Source organism: Sorex araneus, chromosome 10, assembly GCF_027595985.1.
Source record: "Sorex araneus isolate mSorAra2 chromosome 10, mSorAra2.pri, whole genome shotgun sequence".
NCBI lineage: Eukaryota > Metazoa > Chordata > Mammalia > Eulipotyphla > Soricidae > Sorex > Sorex araneus.
The window spans coordinates 13,158,856-13,178,051 of record NC_073311.1 but is presented as its reverse complement, the minus strand read 5'-3'; the positions used below and the strand labels follow the sequence as shown (position 1 = coordinate 13,178,051).

The following is a 19,196-nucleotide window of genomic DNA, read 5'->3' as shown; positions in this document are numbered from 1 at the left end:
TAGAGTTGGAAGTTGGGGAGGTTGATTCCTCCCATTTTCTTTTTCCCAAGGATTGCTTTAGCTATTCGTGGGGGCTTATTGTTCCATATGAATTTCAGGAGCGCTTGCTCCATTTCTTTGAAGAATGTCAAGGGTATCCCTATAGGGATCGCATTGAATTTGTACAATGCTTTGGGGAGAATTGCCATTTTGACAATATTAATTCTTCCAATCCATGAGCAGGGGATGTCTTTCCATTTCCTCGTGTCCTCTTTTATTTCCTGAAGTAGTGTTTTATAGTTTTCATTATACAAGTCCTTTACCTCCTTTGTTAAGCTGATTCCGAGGTATTTGATTTTTTGAGGCGCAATTGTGAATGGGATTGCTTTTCTCAGGTCACTTTCTTCTCTCTCATTATTTGCATATAGGAAAGCCATGGACTTTTGGGTATTGATTCTATAGCCTGCAACTTTACTGTACGAGTCTATTGTTTCTAGGAGTTTCTTGGTAGAGGTTTTAGGGTTCTCTAAGTATAGTATCATATCATCTGCGAATAGTGAGAGCTTGATTTCTTCCTTTCCTACCTGAATGCCCTTAATATCTTTTTCTTGCCTAATCGCTATTGCAAGTACTTCCAGTACTATATTGAACAGAAGTGGAGAGAGTGGGCAGCCTTGTCTCGTCCCTGTTCTCAGAGGGAAGGCTCTTAGTTTTTCCCCATTGAGGACAATGCTTGCCATAGGCTTGTGATAAATGGCTTTGACTATATTGAGGAAGGTCCCTTCTATACCTATTTTGGCTAGTGTTTTCATCATAAACGGGTGCTGGATCTTGTCAAATGCTTTCTCTGCATCTATTGATATGATTATATGATTTTTATCTTTTCTTTTGTTGATATGGTGGATTATGTTGATTGATTTCCGGATGTTAAACCATCCTTGCATCCCCGGGATGAATCCCACTTGGTCGTGGTGTATGATCTTTTTGATAAGTTGTTGAATTCTATTTGCTAATATTTTGTTGAGGATTTTTGCATCTGTGTTCATCAGGGATATTGGCCTGTAGTTTTCTTTTTTTGTGGTGTCTTTGTTTGCTTTTGGTATTAGGGAGATATGAGCCTCATAGAAACTGTTAGGGAGGGTTTCTGTTTCTTCAATTTCCTGGAAGAGCTTGAGAAGGACTGGCAAAAGGTCCTCTTTAAATGTTTGGAAGAACTCACTAGTGAATCCGTCTGGACCTGGGCTTTTGTTTTTGGGGAGACTTTTGATTACCATTTCAATTTCCTTGATGTTAATTGGACTATTCAGGTACTCCAGGTCTTCTTGGTTCAGCCTTGGGAGATTATAGGAGTCGAGGAATTTATCCATTTCTTCTAGATTCTCTTGTTTCGTGGCATAGAGATTTTCAAAGTAGTCTCTGATGATCTTTTGAATTTCATTGGTTTCTGTCGTGATGTCCCCCTTTTCATTTCTGATTCGGCTTATAAGGGTTCTCTCTCTCTCTTTCTTTGTGAGTCTTGCTAGTGGTTTATCAATCTTGTTTATTTTCTCGAAGAACCAGCTCTTGGTTTCATTGATCTTCCGGATTGTCTTTTGGGTTTCCATGTCATTAATTTCTGCTCTAAGTTTTATTATCTCTTTCCTTCTGCCTGGTTTTGGCTCCTTTTGTTGGTCCTTTTCTAAGGTCTTGAGCTGTGAAGTCAAGTTATTTATGTGGGCCCTTTCTTCCTTCCTGAGATATGCTTGCAGAGCTATAAATTTTCCCCTTAAAACGGCTTTAGCTGCGTCCCACAGGTTCTGGTAGCTCGTGTCTTCATTCTCATTTGTTTCTAGGTACCTTTTGATTTCTTCCTTGATTTCCTTCCTGACCCACTCATTGTTCAATATCGAGCTATTTAATTTCCAGGTGTTTGATTTGGTTTTCTGCATCTGTCCACAGTTAAGTTTTATCTTCAGTGCATCATGGTCTGAAAAGATAGCTGGTACAATGTCTATCTTGTTGATTCTGTTGAGGTATGTTGTGTGGCCCAGCGCATGGTCTATTCTGGAAAATGTTCCATGTGCACTGGAAAAGAATGTGTATTCCTTTTTTTGGGGATATAAAGCCCTGTATAGATCTATTAGCCCTCTCTCTTCTATTTCTTCCTTCAAAGCCAGTATTTCATTGGTGAGTTTTAATCTTCTAGATCTGTCCAGAGGAGACAGTGCAGTGTTGAAGTCTCCAACTACTATTGTGTTGCTCGAGATGTCCTTCTCGAGGTCTCTTAGCAGCTGTTGTAGGTATTTAGCTGGTCCCTCATTGGGTGCGTAGACATTCAGGAGTGTGATTTCTTCCTGATGTACACATCCCTTGATTAATAAAAAGTGGCCTTCACTATCCCTTCTAATCTTTTTCAACCTGAAGTCTATGTTGTCCGATACTAGTAAAGCCACTCCGGCTTTCTTGAGGGAGTTGTTTGCTTGCAGGATTGTTTTCCATCCTTTGACTTTGAGTCTGTGTTTGTTCTGGCTATTCAGATGTGTTTCTTGCAGGCAACAGAAGGTTGGGTTGAGTCTCTGAATCCATTTTGCCAGTCTGTGTCTCTTAATTGGTGAATTCAGACCATTGACATTAAGGGAGATTATTGTTATGGGATTTTGTGCCGTCTTTGTGCAAGGGTTTGTTGTGCTTGTAGAGGTTGTTCTTGTCTTACAATAGCCCCTTTAGTGCTTCTTTTAGGTTTGGTTTTGAGTCTATGAAGTTCCTGAGCTGTTGTTTATCCCCAAAGTAGTGTATGATTCCTTCTAGTTTGAATGAGAGTTTAGCCGGATAAAGTATTCTTGGTGAAGCGTTGATTTCATTGAGTTTTTTCACTATATCCCACCATTGCCTTCGAGCTTGGAGGGTTTCCTCTGATAGATCTGCTGTGAGCCTAAGGGGTGCTCCTTTGTATGTGATTTCCTTCTTGGACCTTGCTGCTTGGAGTATTGTGTCTCTCTGGAAGATGTCCATCATTGTAACTATGATATGTCTTTGGGTTTTTCTGTTAGGATCTCTTTTAGCTGGCACTCTCCGGGCGCCTTGAATCTGGATGCCTGCATTGTCCAGCTGTGGGAAGTTTTCCGCAATGATTTGTTTGACTGTGTCTTTTTCGTTGGGGTTGGTTCCCTGTGGTTCTGGTAGTCCAATGATTCTAATGTTGTTCCTCTTGAATTCATCCCCTAGGACTCTGATTCTGGCTAGAGCTATTTTGAGGTCTCTTGCCATGGTTTGATGTTGCCTGTAGGCCTCTTGCAGCTCATCTTCAAGCATACTGATTCTGTCTTCGGCTGCAGTCATCCTATTGTTGAGGGCAGCCAGAGAGTTTTTGATTTCATGTACGGAATCCTTCATTTCTTTTTGAAGGTTTTTTATTTCTGCTCTCATTTCTTCCCGTATTTTGTCGGCTGTCTGTTGTATTGTTTCCGCCAGGTCTTCCTTGAAGTTGTCCATCTTTGCATTGAGTTGATTGAACATGTTGAGGATTTCAAGTCTGAATTCTTTCTCAGAGAGGTCAAGTTTGTAGGAGGCGCCCATTGAGGTTTCCGGATTCCTTTGATCGTCCTCTGGTTGCAATGGGGATTTTCGCTGTTTCTTCATGTTGTTTGTGGTGATATGAAAGAGGGCTCTTGATGATGAGTGTCCCTGTTTCCTTTTGTTGTGAAAAAGGATTGTGGATAGGCTCAGTTAATAGTGGTTGGCTTTTTACTTGCCGGTGTAGAACCTGGTCTCCTACTGAGATGTTCTTATGTGAAGTCTTGTGTTTTATTGTCCTACTGCTTGCGAATAGCTAGGATGTTAGTCTTGGATAGGATGTTGAGAAAACTACTTTCCGCCGCGTTTGCGGCGGCCGCCGGTAATGAGGCCACGCCCACTTTTCTTAGGCCACGCCCCCTGGTGGTTAGGCCACGCCCCTTTCCCACAGACCTTTGCGGGAAGACAGGACGGCGGCGGCGCTTGGGGGCGGCGTGCCGGCCACTCGGCCGGCAGTCCGGAGGGGAGGGAAGCCCGGGGTGCTCAGGGCCGCGGAGCAGGCTGGGTCCGGAAGGGCGGGTCGAGGGAGCGTCACAGACCTTTGCCGGAAGACAGGACGGCGGCGGCGCTTGGGGTCGGCGTGCCGGCCACTCGGCCGGCAGTCCGGAGGGGAGGCAACTGGGGCAGTTTTAACCCTCATTCCTAAAGATTCCATTTTATATTTTTTTAATCAAAGATCATGTGGAAAGCCTATAGAAATTTATTACCTATTTTGTTTCATTTGATTTGCAGTTTTATTATGATTCTAAATCACAAGACTCTTTCAGAGACTTAAAATATTTTATTTCGCTGCATAATTGTTGCACCCTATTTTAAAGTGCTATCACCCTGACTTTTTTGTTTGTTTTACTTTTGGAGCATTAGATGGTTGTGCTCAGGGATTACTCCTGGTGAGTCTTAGGGGACCATATGTGATGCAGAGAATTGAACAGGGGTCAGTCATGTATAAGGCCTTGACCACAGTACTATCTCTCTGACCCCACCACAATTTTTTTAAAACCTCAGTAATGGTCACATTCCACTTGTATGCAAAAATATTTGACATAAAATGTGTAACAATTATGCGATGAAATGTAGTATAGATATGCACTGACTCTATAATCTATAGTACTGGTTCATGTGTCCAATACAGCTCAGAGTTTCACTGGATGTAAACATTTGTTTCTAACTATTGTTTTCAATCATGATTTTCCCTCTGTTCAAGTTCCAGCCACTGTGAGTAATCTTAAGGGATCTAACCGGAACATGACAGATAGCCTCTGGTTCAGCTGGAGCCCAGCATCTGGGGACTTTGACTTTTATGAGCTGATTCTCTACAATCCCAATGGTACAAAGAAGGAAAACTGGAAAGATAAGGCTCTGACAGAATGGCGTTTCCGTGGTCTGGTTCCTGGACGGAAGTACACGCTGTGGGTGGTAACTCACAGTGGAGATCTCAGCAACAAAGTCATCGGCGAGAGCAGAACAGGTAGAAGCACAGTTGTCACTGGCCAAGTGTTGGTGGGAATAGCTGCTCAAGACACATCTTTAAGGGCAGAGAAATAGTGCAACAGAAGGGCACTTACCTTGCATGTAGTTGGCCCAGGTTCAATCCCTGGCACCCCATATGGTCCCCCCAAAGACCATCCAGAAGTGACCCTTAAACACAGGACCAGGAGTAAGCCCTGAGCACCAAAGGTATGACCCCCAAACCAAAACAATTAAATATAAATAAGGAAGATAAAGACACCCTTTTAATTATGGTAATAAGAATAAATACAATCACATGTGATATACCATGTGCAACCCCCAAGCTGAGAAGGTGCTAGGTACAAGTGGATACAGGACACAGATTTGGGCCAAAAAGATCTGGGTCCTTTCCTTAGCTCTGTTACTTACTTCTGTGAACTTGGTAAGATCATGCCCATTTTCTTATTTGTAAAATGGGGGAAATTATATAGTTCACAGTGCCAGAGCAATAGTACCAAGTGGGTAGGGTACTTGCCTTGCACATGGCCAACCTAGACTTCAGCCCCAGCATCCCATGTGGTCCCCTGAGTAGCACCAGGAGTAATTCTTGAGTGCAGAGCTAAGAGTGACTCCTGAGCTTCTCCAGGTGTGACTCCAAAAAACAAAACGAAACAAAATTATGTATTTCATTACCATGTTGCTATGAGTAGTGTTTCCTAAACATTTTTATTTCTTGGGCACACGTAAAACTTTCATTTCTGTATACCATCCTAGGATCAATGAATAGGCTCCCTACAGTGAGACCCTCCCACCCCTTCGTCTGATGGGATTAGAACCTCCATGCACTGGTGACCCACCCAGGACTCACTCTCACTCCACTCTATCCTAAAAAGGAATTTTTGTTCATGAAAATTAAATAAAAGGTACATAAAGTATGGAAGAGTGTGTCATATACATAGTGAACACTATAAGTAGAAGCTTCTATTCTTGTATTGTTATATCGTCTCATTTCTACAAAATACGTTAAAAGTCTGTCCAGCCAGAAAGATAGTGCAAGGGTCAAAGTGTTTGTCTTACAATGAGGCCCACTCAAGTTTGAGCCTCAGCACCTCATATAGTCCCCCAAGCACTGCCAGGAATAATTCCTGAGCACAGAGAGAGAAGTAAGTCCTGAGAACCATCAGACATGACCAAAATAATTTAATGATTAAAAAATAAAGGCCTGTCCAATATTGCTCATTATCAGATTTTGTTTATTTTTAAGCCAGGTGTGATTTTGTGATTTTTTCCTTTTCTCCTACATACAGCTCCAAGCCCTCCAAGTCTTATGTCTTTTGCGGATGTTGCAAACACATCCTTAGCCATCACCTGGAAAGTACCCCCAGACTGGACAGACTACGATGACTTTGAGCTGCAGTGGTCTCCCAAAGACACACTCACTGTCTTCAACCCCTACAGCACCAAAAAGTCAGAAGGACGCATTATGTATGGTCTTCGTCCAGGAAGATCTTATCAATTTAGTGTCCAGACTGTGAGTGGTGATTCCTGGAGAACCTACAGCAAACCAGTTTTTGGATCCGTGAGGACAAGTAAGATATATTTTGCCTCTTTAGGTTCAGATGGAGTGGGATGAAAGTATGTGTTATAATATCTTATGGCGGTTGATTTGAACCCACAGCTTCACCTGGGAGTTGGTCTGGTTTAAATTTAGGCAGGAGTTGTCTATATGGTTGTGTTTATTTATTAGACATTAATAACACTGTCACTGTCATCCCATTGCTCATCGATTTGTTCGAGTGGGCACCAGTAACATCTCTCATTGTGAGACTTATTGTTACTGTTTTTGGCATATCAAATATGCCACGGGTAGCTTGCCAGTCTCTGCCGTGCGGGCGCGATACTCTTGGTAGCTTGTCGGGCTCTACGAGAGGGGCAGAGGAATCAGACACAGGTCGGCTGCATGAAAGGCAAACGGTCTACCACTGTGCTATTGCTCCAGTCCAGACATTAATAGCAAAGGGAAATAAATCATTTCTCTCCTCATGTAGCTTGCAATCGAAAGAGAGATCCTCCTAGCATTAGGAAGACAATTATAGGTCCTGGGAAATAGCTGAATAGCTGGCTGACATTCAAGCTTTGTATGTGGAAACCCCAGGTTTTGTCTTTAGTACTGAATGATTCCTTGAGCACTGCTGGGAATGGCTCCTGAGCACCAAGCCAGGAATAATTTCAGAACATCTCTGGATGTGGCCCACTGTACACTTAAAGACAGTTACATCCTGGATGTCATGAAAGAAATATTTGGCATTAGAAAAATACATGACAGAAGCACCTAAGTCATTAGGAAAGAATTTCTCAGAAGTAGAAACATCCTAATCTATTATTTATATCAAATCTATAAAGAGTAAGATTATGAGGAGGAGATAGAGAACGAAGTATGAAATAGATTAGGTAGAAAGAACATCGCAAGACCAAGCAAGAGGGAATGAGAACAGAGAGGAGTTTTGTTGGCCACAGCATAAGAGGTGAGGATTGAGGGAATCTGGTTATGAAATCTTGTAGCACTGTGGTAACTACTTTGGTAACAGTTTTGGTAACAACAACATGTCTGTTAGAGTCACTGAAGGATTTTCAGCAGAGATGACATCAGATTGGCATTTAAGATAGTGGTGGGAGGCAGAGAAATAGTATAGGGAACAAAGCACTTGCCTTGCACATGACTGGTCCAGGTTCTATCCCCGGCGCCACGTATGGTCCCTAATCATTAGCAGGAATAGCCCCTGAGCACTGCTTGGGTATGTCCCAACTCTCCCTTCTTAAAAATAAATAAATAATAAAGGATAAAATAATGTCAGATAGTGGTTTTCCACTCTTTTTTCTTTCCCCAACTGCAAACTGGTAAAGATAGCAAACAATGATGTGTACGCCGGCTTGTACTCACATATTGTCATGTGCTCACATTGTCCATGCTGCCCCATGCCCAGCGCCCCTGTGATAAGTAGCAATAAACTTTCCAGGGACTAGCAGGGCATTTCTGCAAATTAGTGGTTGAAAGCCACTACTGTGAGAATAGATTGAAAAGGTAAAAATCAAATATACCTGGATTAGTTTGGGTGTATTATTACAGAGCCCCAAAATAAAAATACTTAAACAATGAAACAATTGTGAATTTCTTCCCAAAGAAATGTTGGAGTGATTCAATCAGCCTCAAAGAAAGTGTTCTTCAGTATAAGGTAGCAATTCAAATATTAATTTTTTTTTAGCAATACCCAGACTATGTAGCTTCTTGTGTCAGATAACTGTCACTGTCACTGTCGTCCTGTTGCTCATCGATTTGCTTGGGCAGGCACCAGTAACATCTCCATTGTGAGACTTGTTGTTAATGTTTTTGGCATATCGAATACGCCACGGGGAGCTTGCCAGGCTCTGCCGTGCGGGCGGGATACTCTCGGTAGCTTGTTGGGCTCTCTGAGAGGGACGGAGGAATCAAACCCGGGTCGGCCACATGCAAGGCAAATGCCCTGCCACTGTGCTATCGCTCCAGCCCAAATTAATTTGATTAAAATCTGACCTTTCCCCTCCCACCCCCACCCTGTCCCTGTATATACTTTGAAGGATCTAGGACTCACCACCAAAAAATAAAGACTACCCTGTAATGTCTCTTGTGCAAACAATACCGTGCAAAGCAATTTTCTAGATCACAGGAAGGCACATAAAGACAAGAGTCCCTATAGAAGAGGGGCAAGTAAAGTCACTGTGTGACTTTACCCAAAGGTAATGCATCCTGGAAGTGCCATTACAAGCAACAATTACGGTTAAAATAGGGAGTGGAAATTAGAAATTCAAGCTAGCATTCTTACTCAGTAACAGATATAATGTTCATTAACGGGACATGTCCGTGATGAGATCTGAGACATTCAGAGGCATTCAGTACCGAGCTGTGCGAGAAGTGACTGATGGAATCTTGAGGACCGCATTCATTGGGACTGGACTTGTTTGGGGGGTCAGAAAACCCCAAATTGCAAAATTATGTTGGGTCAAGCAAAATAGAAGTTTAAAAAGCATTCCAGTGCTGGGGAGATAGTTCAGTCCCTGATACCACCTCCTCGCCCTCCCCCACTCTGGCACCCCTGGCCTGACTAATCCCCTGCACCCCAGGATCTGAGCAGCACAATGGGCCAGGGCCCGAGCACTGAAACTCCAGTCCTATTGGCTGAGTATTACCAGGTTGACCCCCCAGGTCTGCCAAACATTACTTGGGAGGGCTCCAAAAAAATATTCTGAAAAAAGAATATGATAGGAAAAAATATCTGGTTGGAAAGTAAAGTGATCCTCATCTAACCTGTTGTGATTTAGTTAACAAGGACACACATTTGTATGGCACACAGTCAATTCAGTGGCTTAGAAATGCTGTTTCAAAGCTGTGATTGTTGAGGACATAGGGCTGTAACTAAGCAGGGAGGTGGATTGTGTTCCGTATCAGGGCACTGTGAGGGAGACGGGGGCCACACCCAGTTCCTAGAAGACCGTTTGTAATGAACTGTGCACAAGCTGATCTCTTCTTTTTTTTTTATGATAATGTTTTACTTTATTTTTTTTTATTTAAACTTATTTATTTTTAATTAGAGAATCACCGTGAGGGTACAGTTACAGATTTATACACTTTTGTGCTTATACTTCCCTCATACAAAGTTTGGGAACCCATCCCTTCACCAGTGCCCATTCTCCACCGCCCGTAAACCCAGCGTCCCTCCAACCCTCCCCAATCCCATCTCCCCCCCACCCCACCCTGCCACTGTGGCAGGGCATTCCCTTCTGTTCTCTCTCTCTAATTAGCTGTTGAGGTTTGTAATAAAGGTGTTGAGTGGCCGCTGTGCTCAGTCTCTAGCCCTCATTCAGCCCGCAACTCCCTTCCCCCACATGGCCTTCGACTACAATGTAGTTGGTGATCGCTTCTCTGAGTTGACCTTTCCCCGGAACGTGAGGCCAGCCTCGAAGCCATGGAGTCAACCTCCTGGTACTTATTTCTACAGTTCTTGGGTGTTAGTCTCCCACTCTGTTATTCTATATACCATAGATGAGTGCAATCTTTCTATGTCTGTCTCTCTCTTTCTGACTCATTTCACTCAGCATGAAACTTTTCATGCCCATCCACTTAACTACAAAATTCTTGACCTCCTTTTTTCTAACAGCTGCATAGTATTCCATTGTATAGATGTACCAAAGTTTCCTCAGCCAGTCATCCGTTCTGGGGCATTCGGGTTTTTTCCAGATTCTGGCTATTGTAAACAGTGCTGCGATGAACATACATGTGCAGATGTTGTTTCGATTATACTTTTTTGCCTCTCTGGGATATATTCCCAGCAGTGGTATTGCTGGGTCAAATGGGAATTCAATATCTAATTTTTTGAGAATCGTCCAAATTGTTTTCCAGAAGGGCTGAACCAGTTGGCATTCCCACCAGCAGTGAAGAAGGGTCCCTTTCTCCCCACATCCTCTCCAACAGCGGTTGCTTTTGTTCTTTTGGATGTGTGCTAGTCTCTGTGGTGTGAGGTGGTATCTCATGGTTGTTTTGATCTGCATCTCTCTGATGATTAGTGATGCAGAGCACTTTTTCATGTGCCTTTTGGCCATTCGTATTTCTTCCTTGGTAAAGTTTCTGTTCATTTCTTCGCCCCATTTTTTGATGGGGTTGGATGTTTTCTTCTTGTAGAGTTCAACCAGTGCTTTATATACCATTGATATCAACCCCTTATCTGATGGGTATTGTGTAAATATCCTTTCCCATTCTGTGGATAGTCTTTTTATTCTGGTCACTGTATGTTTTGCGGTGCAGAAGCTTTTTAGTTTAATGTAGTCCCATTTGTTGATCTCTTTTTTACTAGATTGACAAGCTGATCTCTTCTAAGCACAAGCCCCATCTTCCTACCTTGCAGGCACATGCGGGCTTATGCTGTCATTGTCTGACAAATCTTTAAATAATGTTTGAAGCAGCATCATATTTTCATTTATCAGTGCACCCTGAAAACTGTGTAGCCAAATCTTCTATAGAGTTTATGAAGGAACAGTTGTAATTTGGGGCAGCAAGGGAGGTAGGGCAAGGAGGAAAGGATGACATTTGTGGTGGGGACCATAAAAACTCAGCACTGTAATGAAATAACAGTGTCATGAAGTGCGTTTGTCCTTTTCAGTGTTCCTTTCATATTTTTGGTTTGGGGGCTGCCTTCAGTGATACTCAAGGTTTATTCCTGGCTCTGCACTCAGGACCCATTCCAGGTGGGGCTCGGGGGACCTCACAGGGTGCTGGGGATTGAACGCAGTCACCCATGTACCAGGCAAACGCCCTATCCACAGTGCTGCTGGTCCAGCTTATCTTCAGTATTCTTCAAGTCAAACAACTGTGTCTTGCCTTCTTTTCTTTTTTTGGCTTTTTGGGTCACACCTGGTGATGCTCAGGGCTGACTCCTCGCTCTGCACTCAGGAATCACTCCTGGCGGTGCTCAGGGGACCATATGGGATGCTGGGAATCAAACTTGGGTTAGCTGCATGCAAGGCAAACGCCCTACCCTACCCGCTGTGCTATCGTTCCAGCCCCTCTCTTGCCTTCTTGTGGAGAGGTGCTCCTCAGCAGAGCCCAGTGCTGGGGTGCAGGGGGGAGGCACTCCCACCGACACTCAGTGGGGCTGTCAGTGCTGAGGGTGGGGCCCATTTGGGTCACACCAGGCAGTGGCCATAGTTGCTACCAGGAATGAAACTAAGGGCTTTCACATGCCAGGACAGCAGTCTGGTGCTCTGAGCCTTCTCCCCAGACCTCTCTTATTTTTTAAAATCTCTACCCACATTCTATGATCCATGTGCCTCGGGAACCTTTTGGATGCAGTGAGCTGGTTGGTCACTGCTGAGAGCTGTCGCTTTGTGTGTTGTGCTTGTACTTTGTGCTATGGTTACTGGAGCAGTGGGAAACCTTTTCAGATTTACTCTTTGCCATGCTTTTGACTCCTGAAAGGAAAGAAGAACAAAGGCATCTAAATCTAATTTTAAAAATTAATTCCAGAGCCTGAAGGATCCTTTGATTCTGGAAAGGGGGCAAGTCCGAGGCATCTTACAGAGGTTACCCCAGCATAGCACACACCCCCATATAGACTTAAACACAGAACCAGAGTCTCTTGGATTGTACATGTAGGAAATCTGAGGATTTTTCTTCTCTGTTGTTTTTTGTTACATAGTTTTGGGGGTTTGGGGGGGAGAGGATTCTCCAGCCGTGCTCAGGAACACCAGGGCTATACCCAGTGAGACGGCTGGGATGGAGGCAAGCAGCACTGAAGGTCAAGGTCAATTTTTCTTCTTCTTTTTTCTTTTAATTTTTTCCATTGATCGAGGTACTGTGATTCACCAATACTTCTAACGATAGTTTCCATGCACAGTATTCCAACACCACAACCATCCCCCGTACCCACCTCCGTCCCCCAAGCACCTCAGTGCCCCTCCCTTTCCATTTTATTTGGGTTTTGAAGGCCACATCCAGTGATGATGCTCAGGGCTTACTCCTGGCTCTGTGCTCAAGGATCACTCCGGGCAGTGTGCAGGGGACCATCTGCAGTTCCTGGGTTGGAAGTGGGGTCTCTTTAGCCTCACGCTTTTCTCTCTAAATAGCTCAGCTACTAAAATTAAAGTTAACAACAACTCATCTGAAACCGCACATTTAGCCTCATGGCACAATGCGAGACAGTGGGCGTGTTGCTCTTGAGGGCCCCACAAAGCTTAGTCTCCACCTGCATGGTCCATTACAAGTGCTTTTCCTTTCTGACTGAATCAGGTTACTCATTGTTGTGTCATTCTCAACAACAGAATGAAATCAGTTATAGTTCTCTGAGTCCAAATTGAGCGAGGCCGTCTCAGGAGGAAAAAAACTGAGTGACGCAGAAGGGATGGGTCAACCTGGCATGCGCGTGTGCATCCAGGGCCCTGTCAGGCCTGAGCAGGATGTGGGATCCAGGTTGGCAGAGAAATGGGGGAGGTGGCAGAGGCCTGGGCCCAGAGGATAAGGAGTCCTCAACACTTTTTAATCTCCTCATGTAAAAAAGTTTATCTATTGAGCCATTGTGATACCAGCCACTGTTCTAGGTGGCAATGCATGTTTCAAATCATTGAATCCTCACAAAAACCTTATGAAATAGCTCTGTTTCCTTTCTCTGTGTTTAATGTGGGGCAGAGACATATGAGCAGAGCTGTCAACTAGAATTTGAATTCATACTGACCATGCCGCACTTCAGAGAATTATTTATTTATTTTTATGGGGTTCATGTCCAGGGGTAGGGCCAGAGAGAGTCCAGGGGTTGAGGCACTTGCCTTGTATGCACCCAATTCTAGTTCAGTCCCCAGCACCACACGATCCCCCAGCACTGCTGAACGTCACATGTCCAGGGCTGCCCAGCCAGCGGCTGCTGAGTGGAGCTGGGTGGACATGCTTTGCTATGGTCCTGCTCAGGATCCAGGCCTGCTCGCTTCTGCTGTCCCTTCGAGCCTTAAGCCACGCTTTTCACTTCTCGGAGACTGACTTCGCACACCAGGTTTCAGTCCCCAGATGTGAGTTTGTGTTTCCAATTATGCCACCACAGAGTGACTTCCAGAAGACAGGAAATCAGTGTTTGAGTTTTCAAAGTCTGTCATAAAATGAATTGTCTGACAGACCAAACTGCCTGGGAGAGCCTCGAGAACTTTCTGTTTGAAACCCATTCTGAATTAAATGTAAGAATGATTTGCTCTAGATCCCAGAAGTAGTTGAATTCAAAGGAGCTGGAGTGGGGAAGGTATTTCCTAGTTCCCAAAAGGTCTCCTCGCTCTCCCTCAGAGCCAGACAAGATACAAAACCTGCACTGCCGGCCACAGAACTCCACAGCCATTGCCTGTTCCTGGATCCCGCCCGATTCCGACTTTGACGGGTATAGCATCGAATGCCGGAAGATGGACACCCAAGAAGTTGAGTTCTCCAGGAAGCTGGAGAAAGAGAAGTCTCTGCTCAACATCATGATGCTAGTGCCCCATAAGAGATACCTGGTGTCCATCAAGGTGCAGTCAGCTGGCGTGACCAGCGAGGTGGTGGAAGACAGCACCATCACAATGATTGACCGTAAGTGTCCCTGGGGAGTGGTCCCTGAAGGAACGCCCTTCTCTAGCCTGCCCATCACCCTCTTCACCTATGGACCATCTTCCCACGTTAAGCTCGTCCCTTGGCAGAGAGGACCTGACAGCTGCCAGGATATGGAAATATTTCTGTGTATAAAGTAGCCTGGCAGCAAACATGTTAAATGGTCTCACAGCACCTGAAGGAGCTTGTATTTAAATACATCACTTAGCCTGATAGAGTTTAGCTCTAATGGAGCTTTTAAGCAATTCGAAGCTCCAACTTCAGGAAATCCTGCTGGGGAGCGGCCTCTTTCATTATGGCTTAATGTGCCTCTGGCATGTCACTCCCTCTGCCTTCTTCCCTTCAGAGGAGGAGGCTATCTTGCTTGCAAGCCTCATACATGCGCACGTGCGCACGCGCACACACACACACACACACACACACACACACACACACACACACACAGTTAGCCACTTAAATGTAGATAAAAGGAGAGGGATTCATTTCACCGGGCCCTTCATTTCACTGACTATTTCCTTGTGAGAGCAGATCATGACCCTTCTTGGTTCTTTCCCCGCTCCTTCTTCCAGGCCCCCCTCCTCCACCTCCACACATTCGTGTGAATAAAAAGGATGTGCTAATTAGCAAATCTTCTATCAACTTCACTTTCAACTGCAGCTGGTTCAGCGACACCAACGGAGCTGTGAAATACTTCACAGTGGTGGTGAGAGAGGCCGATGGTAAGTGAGCATGCATTAGCTCCCCCGGAAGACAGGGAGGGCTTGCTCAAAGGTCACCGAGGAGCCTCTCACTGAGACAAATTTGGAGAATGCTTATGTCTCTGCTGGGTGACGGGAGGGAAAGATAACAGAAAATTGCTCAAGGATCTTTTGAAAATAAAGCCTATTGGAAGCCTGTTGGCCTCTGGCTTTTATTATTAAATGGCTGAATATTACTGTTAGCAGCCATCACAGTCATCATTGTTGAGCTGTTTGTTGGTATGTGCGAGGCGCTGTTGGAAGTACACAAAATGATTCACCCAGGGGTCCTCACTACTCATTCAACACTATCCACTGCTCTTTTCTTCAACACTCCCTGCCTCAACACCTCAACTAACCACACACTCCCAAATGGCTCACCCATTCTCAGAAATGTTCCAACACTTAAAAGAGGGAAAGCATGACCAAGAATGGCAATTCTTTTTACTCTGTTGAATTTTTTGTAGATGTTTCATTTTCTAGTCCACTAGAGTTTTCAGTGTCCATCTAATTTCCAGTGTATACAGACTAAGTAAATGCTAGGGAATAGTTCTAGTATTCCATTCAAACCCTGACTGGAATCTTTTTGAGATATTTTCTCATCAGAACCCCCTGCAGAAGTTATACATTTGTAGGTCCCAGAGTTGTTGCTATGGAGGCTTTTTTGTGTTACTTCTCTGAAACCAGATGTTTGTATCGGAATGACATTAATATACTTTACATCTCTTGTCATTTCAATATTGTTTAAGGTGCTGTCTTAGGATTTTTTTTCTTTTTGGGTCACACCTGACATTGCACAGGGGTTACTCCTGGTTCATGCACTCAGGAATTACTCCTGGTGGTGCTCGAGGGACCATATGAGATGTTGGGAATCGAATCCAGGTCGGCCGCATGCAAGGAAAACACCCTACCTGCTGTGCTATCACTCCAGCCCCAAGCCCTAGGATCTCTTAAGCACATCCATCCTATTTTAACCCCTTTGTGGATAATAGGAAACCTATAACCTGACAAATGTTGGAGTAGTTTCTAAGCTAAGGGGCTGGAGTGACAGCACAGTGGGTAGGGCGTTTGCCTTGCATGCAGCCAACCTAAGTTTGATTCCCAGCATCCCATATGGTCCCCTGAGCATTGCCAGGAGTAATTCTTGAGTGCAGAGCAAGGAGTAACCCCTGTGTATCGCCAGGTGTGACCTAAAATGGAAACAACAACAACAACAAAATTTCTAAGCTAAATGGTATGTTAGTCTCCCTAGGTATTTAACAGCCTGTATGTTTTTACATTTTATTTAATTATATTAGAGTTGGTTATGCATAATTAGTTAAGTAACCTCAAGGTTATCCCATATTTTCTCTTTTTTTTTCTTTTTGGGTCACACCCAGCAATGCTCAGGGGTTACTCCTGGCTTTGCACTCAGGAATTACTCCTGGCGGTGCTTGGGGGACCATATGGGATGCCGGGGATCGAACCCGGGTCGGCCGCATGCAAGGCAAACACCCTACCCACTGTGCTATCGCTCCGGTCCTCTCATATTTTCTTATACCTTCTGATTGGAAAGTAAATTGTGGAAAGATTTTGGACTAAAGTAGGCAGCAATAGAGAAAAATGTTTGGTGAGGTTGGAGTCATAGTACAGTAATTAAGGCACTTGCCTTGCCCATGGCCAACCAGGATTTGTTCGCCAACCCCCAAGGACCACTAAGAGTGATTCCTAAGCTCAGAGCAATAAGTAAGCCCTAGCACCTCCAGGTGTGGCCCCCAAAACCAAAAGGGGGTGGGGGGAATGTTTGGGACCTGGGGATGTAGCTAACTGGCAGAGTGCTGATCTTATGTATGTGAGTTTCCCTCCCCAGCACTACAAACCAAAGTATGAAGAGAATGTTTCACTACATGACTATACAGCAGTGACTCTCCCTGCCCCAAGTCTAATCACAGAGGCTGGCTCGTGTTTTCCAGCCTGGTGGGTTCCCGTCCTTGATGTCCATAGAGTTGGGCTATACTTCCCTGGTCCTCTAATATAACAATCTCATATAAATGTCATTTGTAGCCTATATGCTCATCCTGAAAAGACTATGCCTTTTCAACTCCTGCCAGCATGATAATGTTCCCAGGAGCAAATTCTATTCAACAGGAATCCAGGACGCAGTAAGCCCCCATGCTACCACTCCTTGAAGTCCATTGCCAATGGCATCCAATCTTTATAATATTTATCTTCCTAATTATGTTTTCCTCCAGCCAACATCAAAACGAGTATGAGGTGCCAAAACACACAAGAGGCTGGGTGAACAGGGGAAGAATTCTGGGAAGTGTTCTGCATGAAGGGCCAAATTCAAGCTGGGATTAAACAGTATTGCAGATAATAGAGCTGGACACAGCAATTATCAGACCTGGCGGAGCATGTGGAACATGCTTGGTGGGGCCGCCGCTCTGGCCTTGGACTTGATTTCTCTTATCTTCTCCCTATTTCCAGGTCATAGGGATTTCCTTATGAGCTCAGCTACAATGATTATTGGCAAGGTAGGGAGCTGATTGAGCGGGTTGCCTCTCCAATGAGGAGAGCCCAACTGTCTGGAGTTGTGGGCCATGTAATCATTCATACTGAACTAACCTCACACAAATCACATTTTAAAAAAAAATTCCTGGAAAAGTGATGGAGTATGTGTGTGCGTTGAATTTTATATATTTTTTATATTTTAGGAAAAAAGAATTAAACTAAATTCCATTAGGAGAACTTTATGATAATCTTTAAGATCACAGAATCTGTATTCTGGAGATAAACAGAGGTGGAGGGTGAGGAAGTAGCCTTAGAAATTTATTTAGAAATCATTGAAGTCACACGAAAGTGCTTCACTGTGGGTTTTTCTCCCTCCAGGCAGTGAGGACCTGAAGCCTGAACCTCAGCATCCCTTGCCCTCCTACCTGGAGTACAGACACAATGCCTCCATTCAAGTGTATCAGACCGATTACTTTGCCAGCAAATGTGCCGAAAGTCCCGACAGCAACTCTAAGAGTTTTAACATTAAGCTGGGAGCAGAGATGGAAAGCCTGGGTGGAAAATGTGATCCAGACGAGCAAAAATTTTGTGACGGGCCACTGAAACCACGCACTGCGTACAGGTGAGATGTATCACCTGCATCTTGCTAGCTTGGACAGGCTACATTTCTGAGCATTGGATTTTCTGGGCATCTGATGAATATGAGCTTCTGTAGATTAATAACCTACACTTCCACACTTCTGTAAATTTTCCTGAGTAATTTATAAAAGAATCTCTTCCCACCTCCATGCACAGGCAATGCACCATGAAGGCCATCAAGTTGGGACAGGTGCTCAAGTTCATTATGTGGTGTATTGAAAGGTCTTACTAGATTGCTCTTTCTCTTAAAACTTCTCGGGTAGGAATCATATAATGTAGCAAGTTAGCGATTGTGAAAATGCCCACATAAGGATATTGCATTTAGGGAGAGTCAAGAAAATATGGGGCTATGTCTTTCACTTTCAGGAAGAACTGGGATACACTTAGTTATTTCCTTTCTGAGACATCAAAAGATGAAAGAGCTCTGTAGTCTAGACAGAATTCTGAAGGACAAGACCCTGGGAATAATAAGAGAGTCTCTCCTCCCACTAAGATGGCAGACAAAGAGAAGCAGCTGTTTGGTGTGACTCCAGGAAGCACTGCATGGGTCAGCAACCCCTTCCAGGCATAGAAAATTGCAGGTTCATTCTCTGCACTGAGTTCCCACAAAGCAAGTATTGTCAGGAATGCAGGAACGGAGAGATTCCCAAACGTGTGTGTGTGTGTGTGTGTGTGTGTGTGTGTGTGTGTGTGTGTGTGTGTGTGTGTGTGTGTGGTATATAGGGTATAAGGTTACAGGCATGTAAGAGTAGTACTTTTGTGAAGGATGGATCTTCTGTGTTGATCAGCAGTGTTGAAACTCAGTCGGGTCCTCAATGAGTCAATGTCCACTGGGGTTGGTTGGTGCCTAGGTCTTACTCCTAAATATTTTGAGCATCACCCCGAATCTCAATAGAAATTTCTGCCATTTCTGCCAGCTTCTAAATTAGAGTACACGTAACGTTAGCAAAGGCAAGCAAGTGGTTTTCCTAAGGCAGCGGACTCATTTGTGGGAGGAACTCTGCACAACAGCTACTGCTGCCAGGACATTTCACAAACTCATTGTTGTCACCCCCAGTAAAGATGGGGTGACTTCCCACTTTTTATTTTTTATTTCTTATTTTTTTGCAATTTTTATATGTTTTATTTTCATAAAGTAGTTCATAATAGTTCATTGCAGATAATATTCAAACACCGTCCCACCACAAAAAGAGGGACTTCCC

The 19,196-nt window shown here is 44.2% G+C and overlaps 1 protein-coding gene across 1 annotated transcript in view; it reads left to right on the top strand.

The window, feature by feature from the left end:
* The window catches only part of PTPRB (protein tyrosine phosphatase receptor type B), a 135,388-nt gene that overhangs the window by 83,794 nt on the left and 32,398 nt on the right, over positions 1–19,196 (top strand). Inside the window, exons 17-21 of the mRNA XM_055118539.1 lie at positions 4,736–4,999; positions 6,288–6,569; positions 13,832–14,110; positions 14,698–14,847; positions 17,734–17,977. Of these exons, the coding sequence (XP_054974514.1) occupies positions 4,736–4,999; positions 6,288–6,569; positions 13,832–14,110; positions 14,698–14,847; positions 17,734–17,977 (1,219 nt within the window). The remainder of the gene's footprint in view (positions 1–4,735; positions 5,000–6,287; positions 6,570–13,831; positions 14,111–14,697; positions 14,848–17,733; positions 17,978–19,196) is intronic.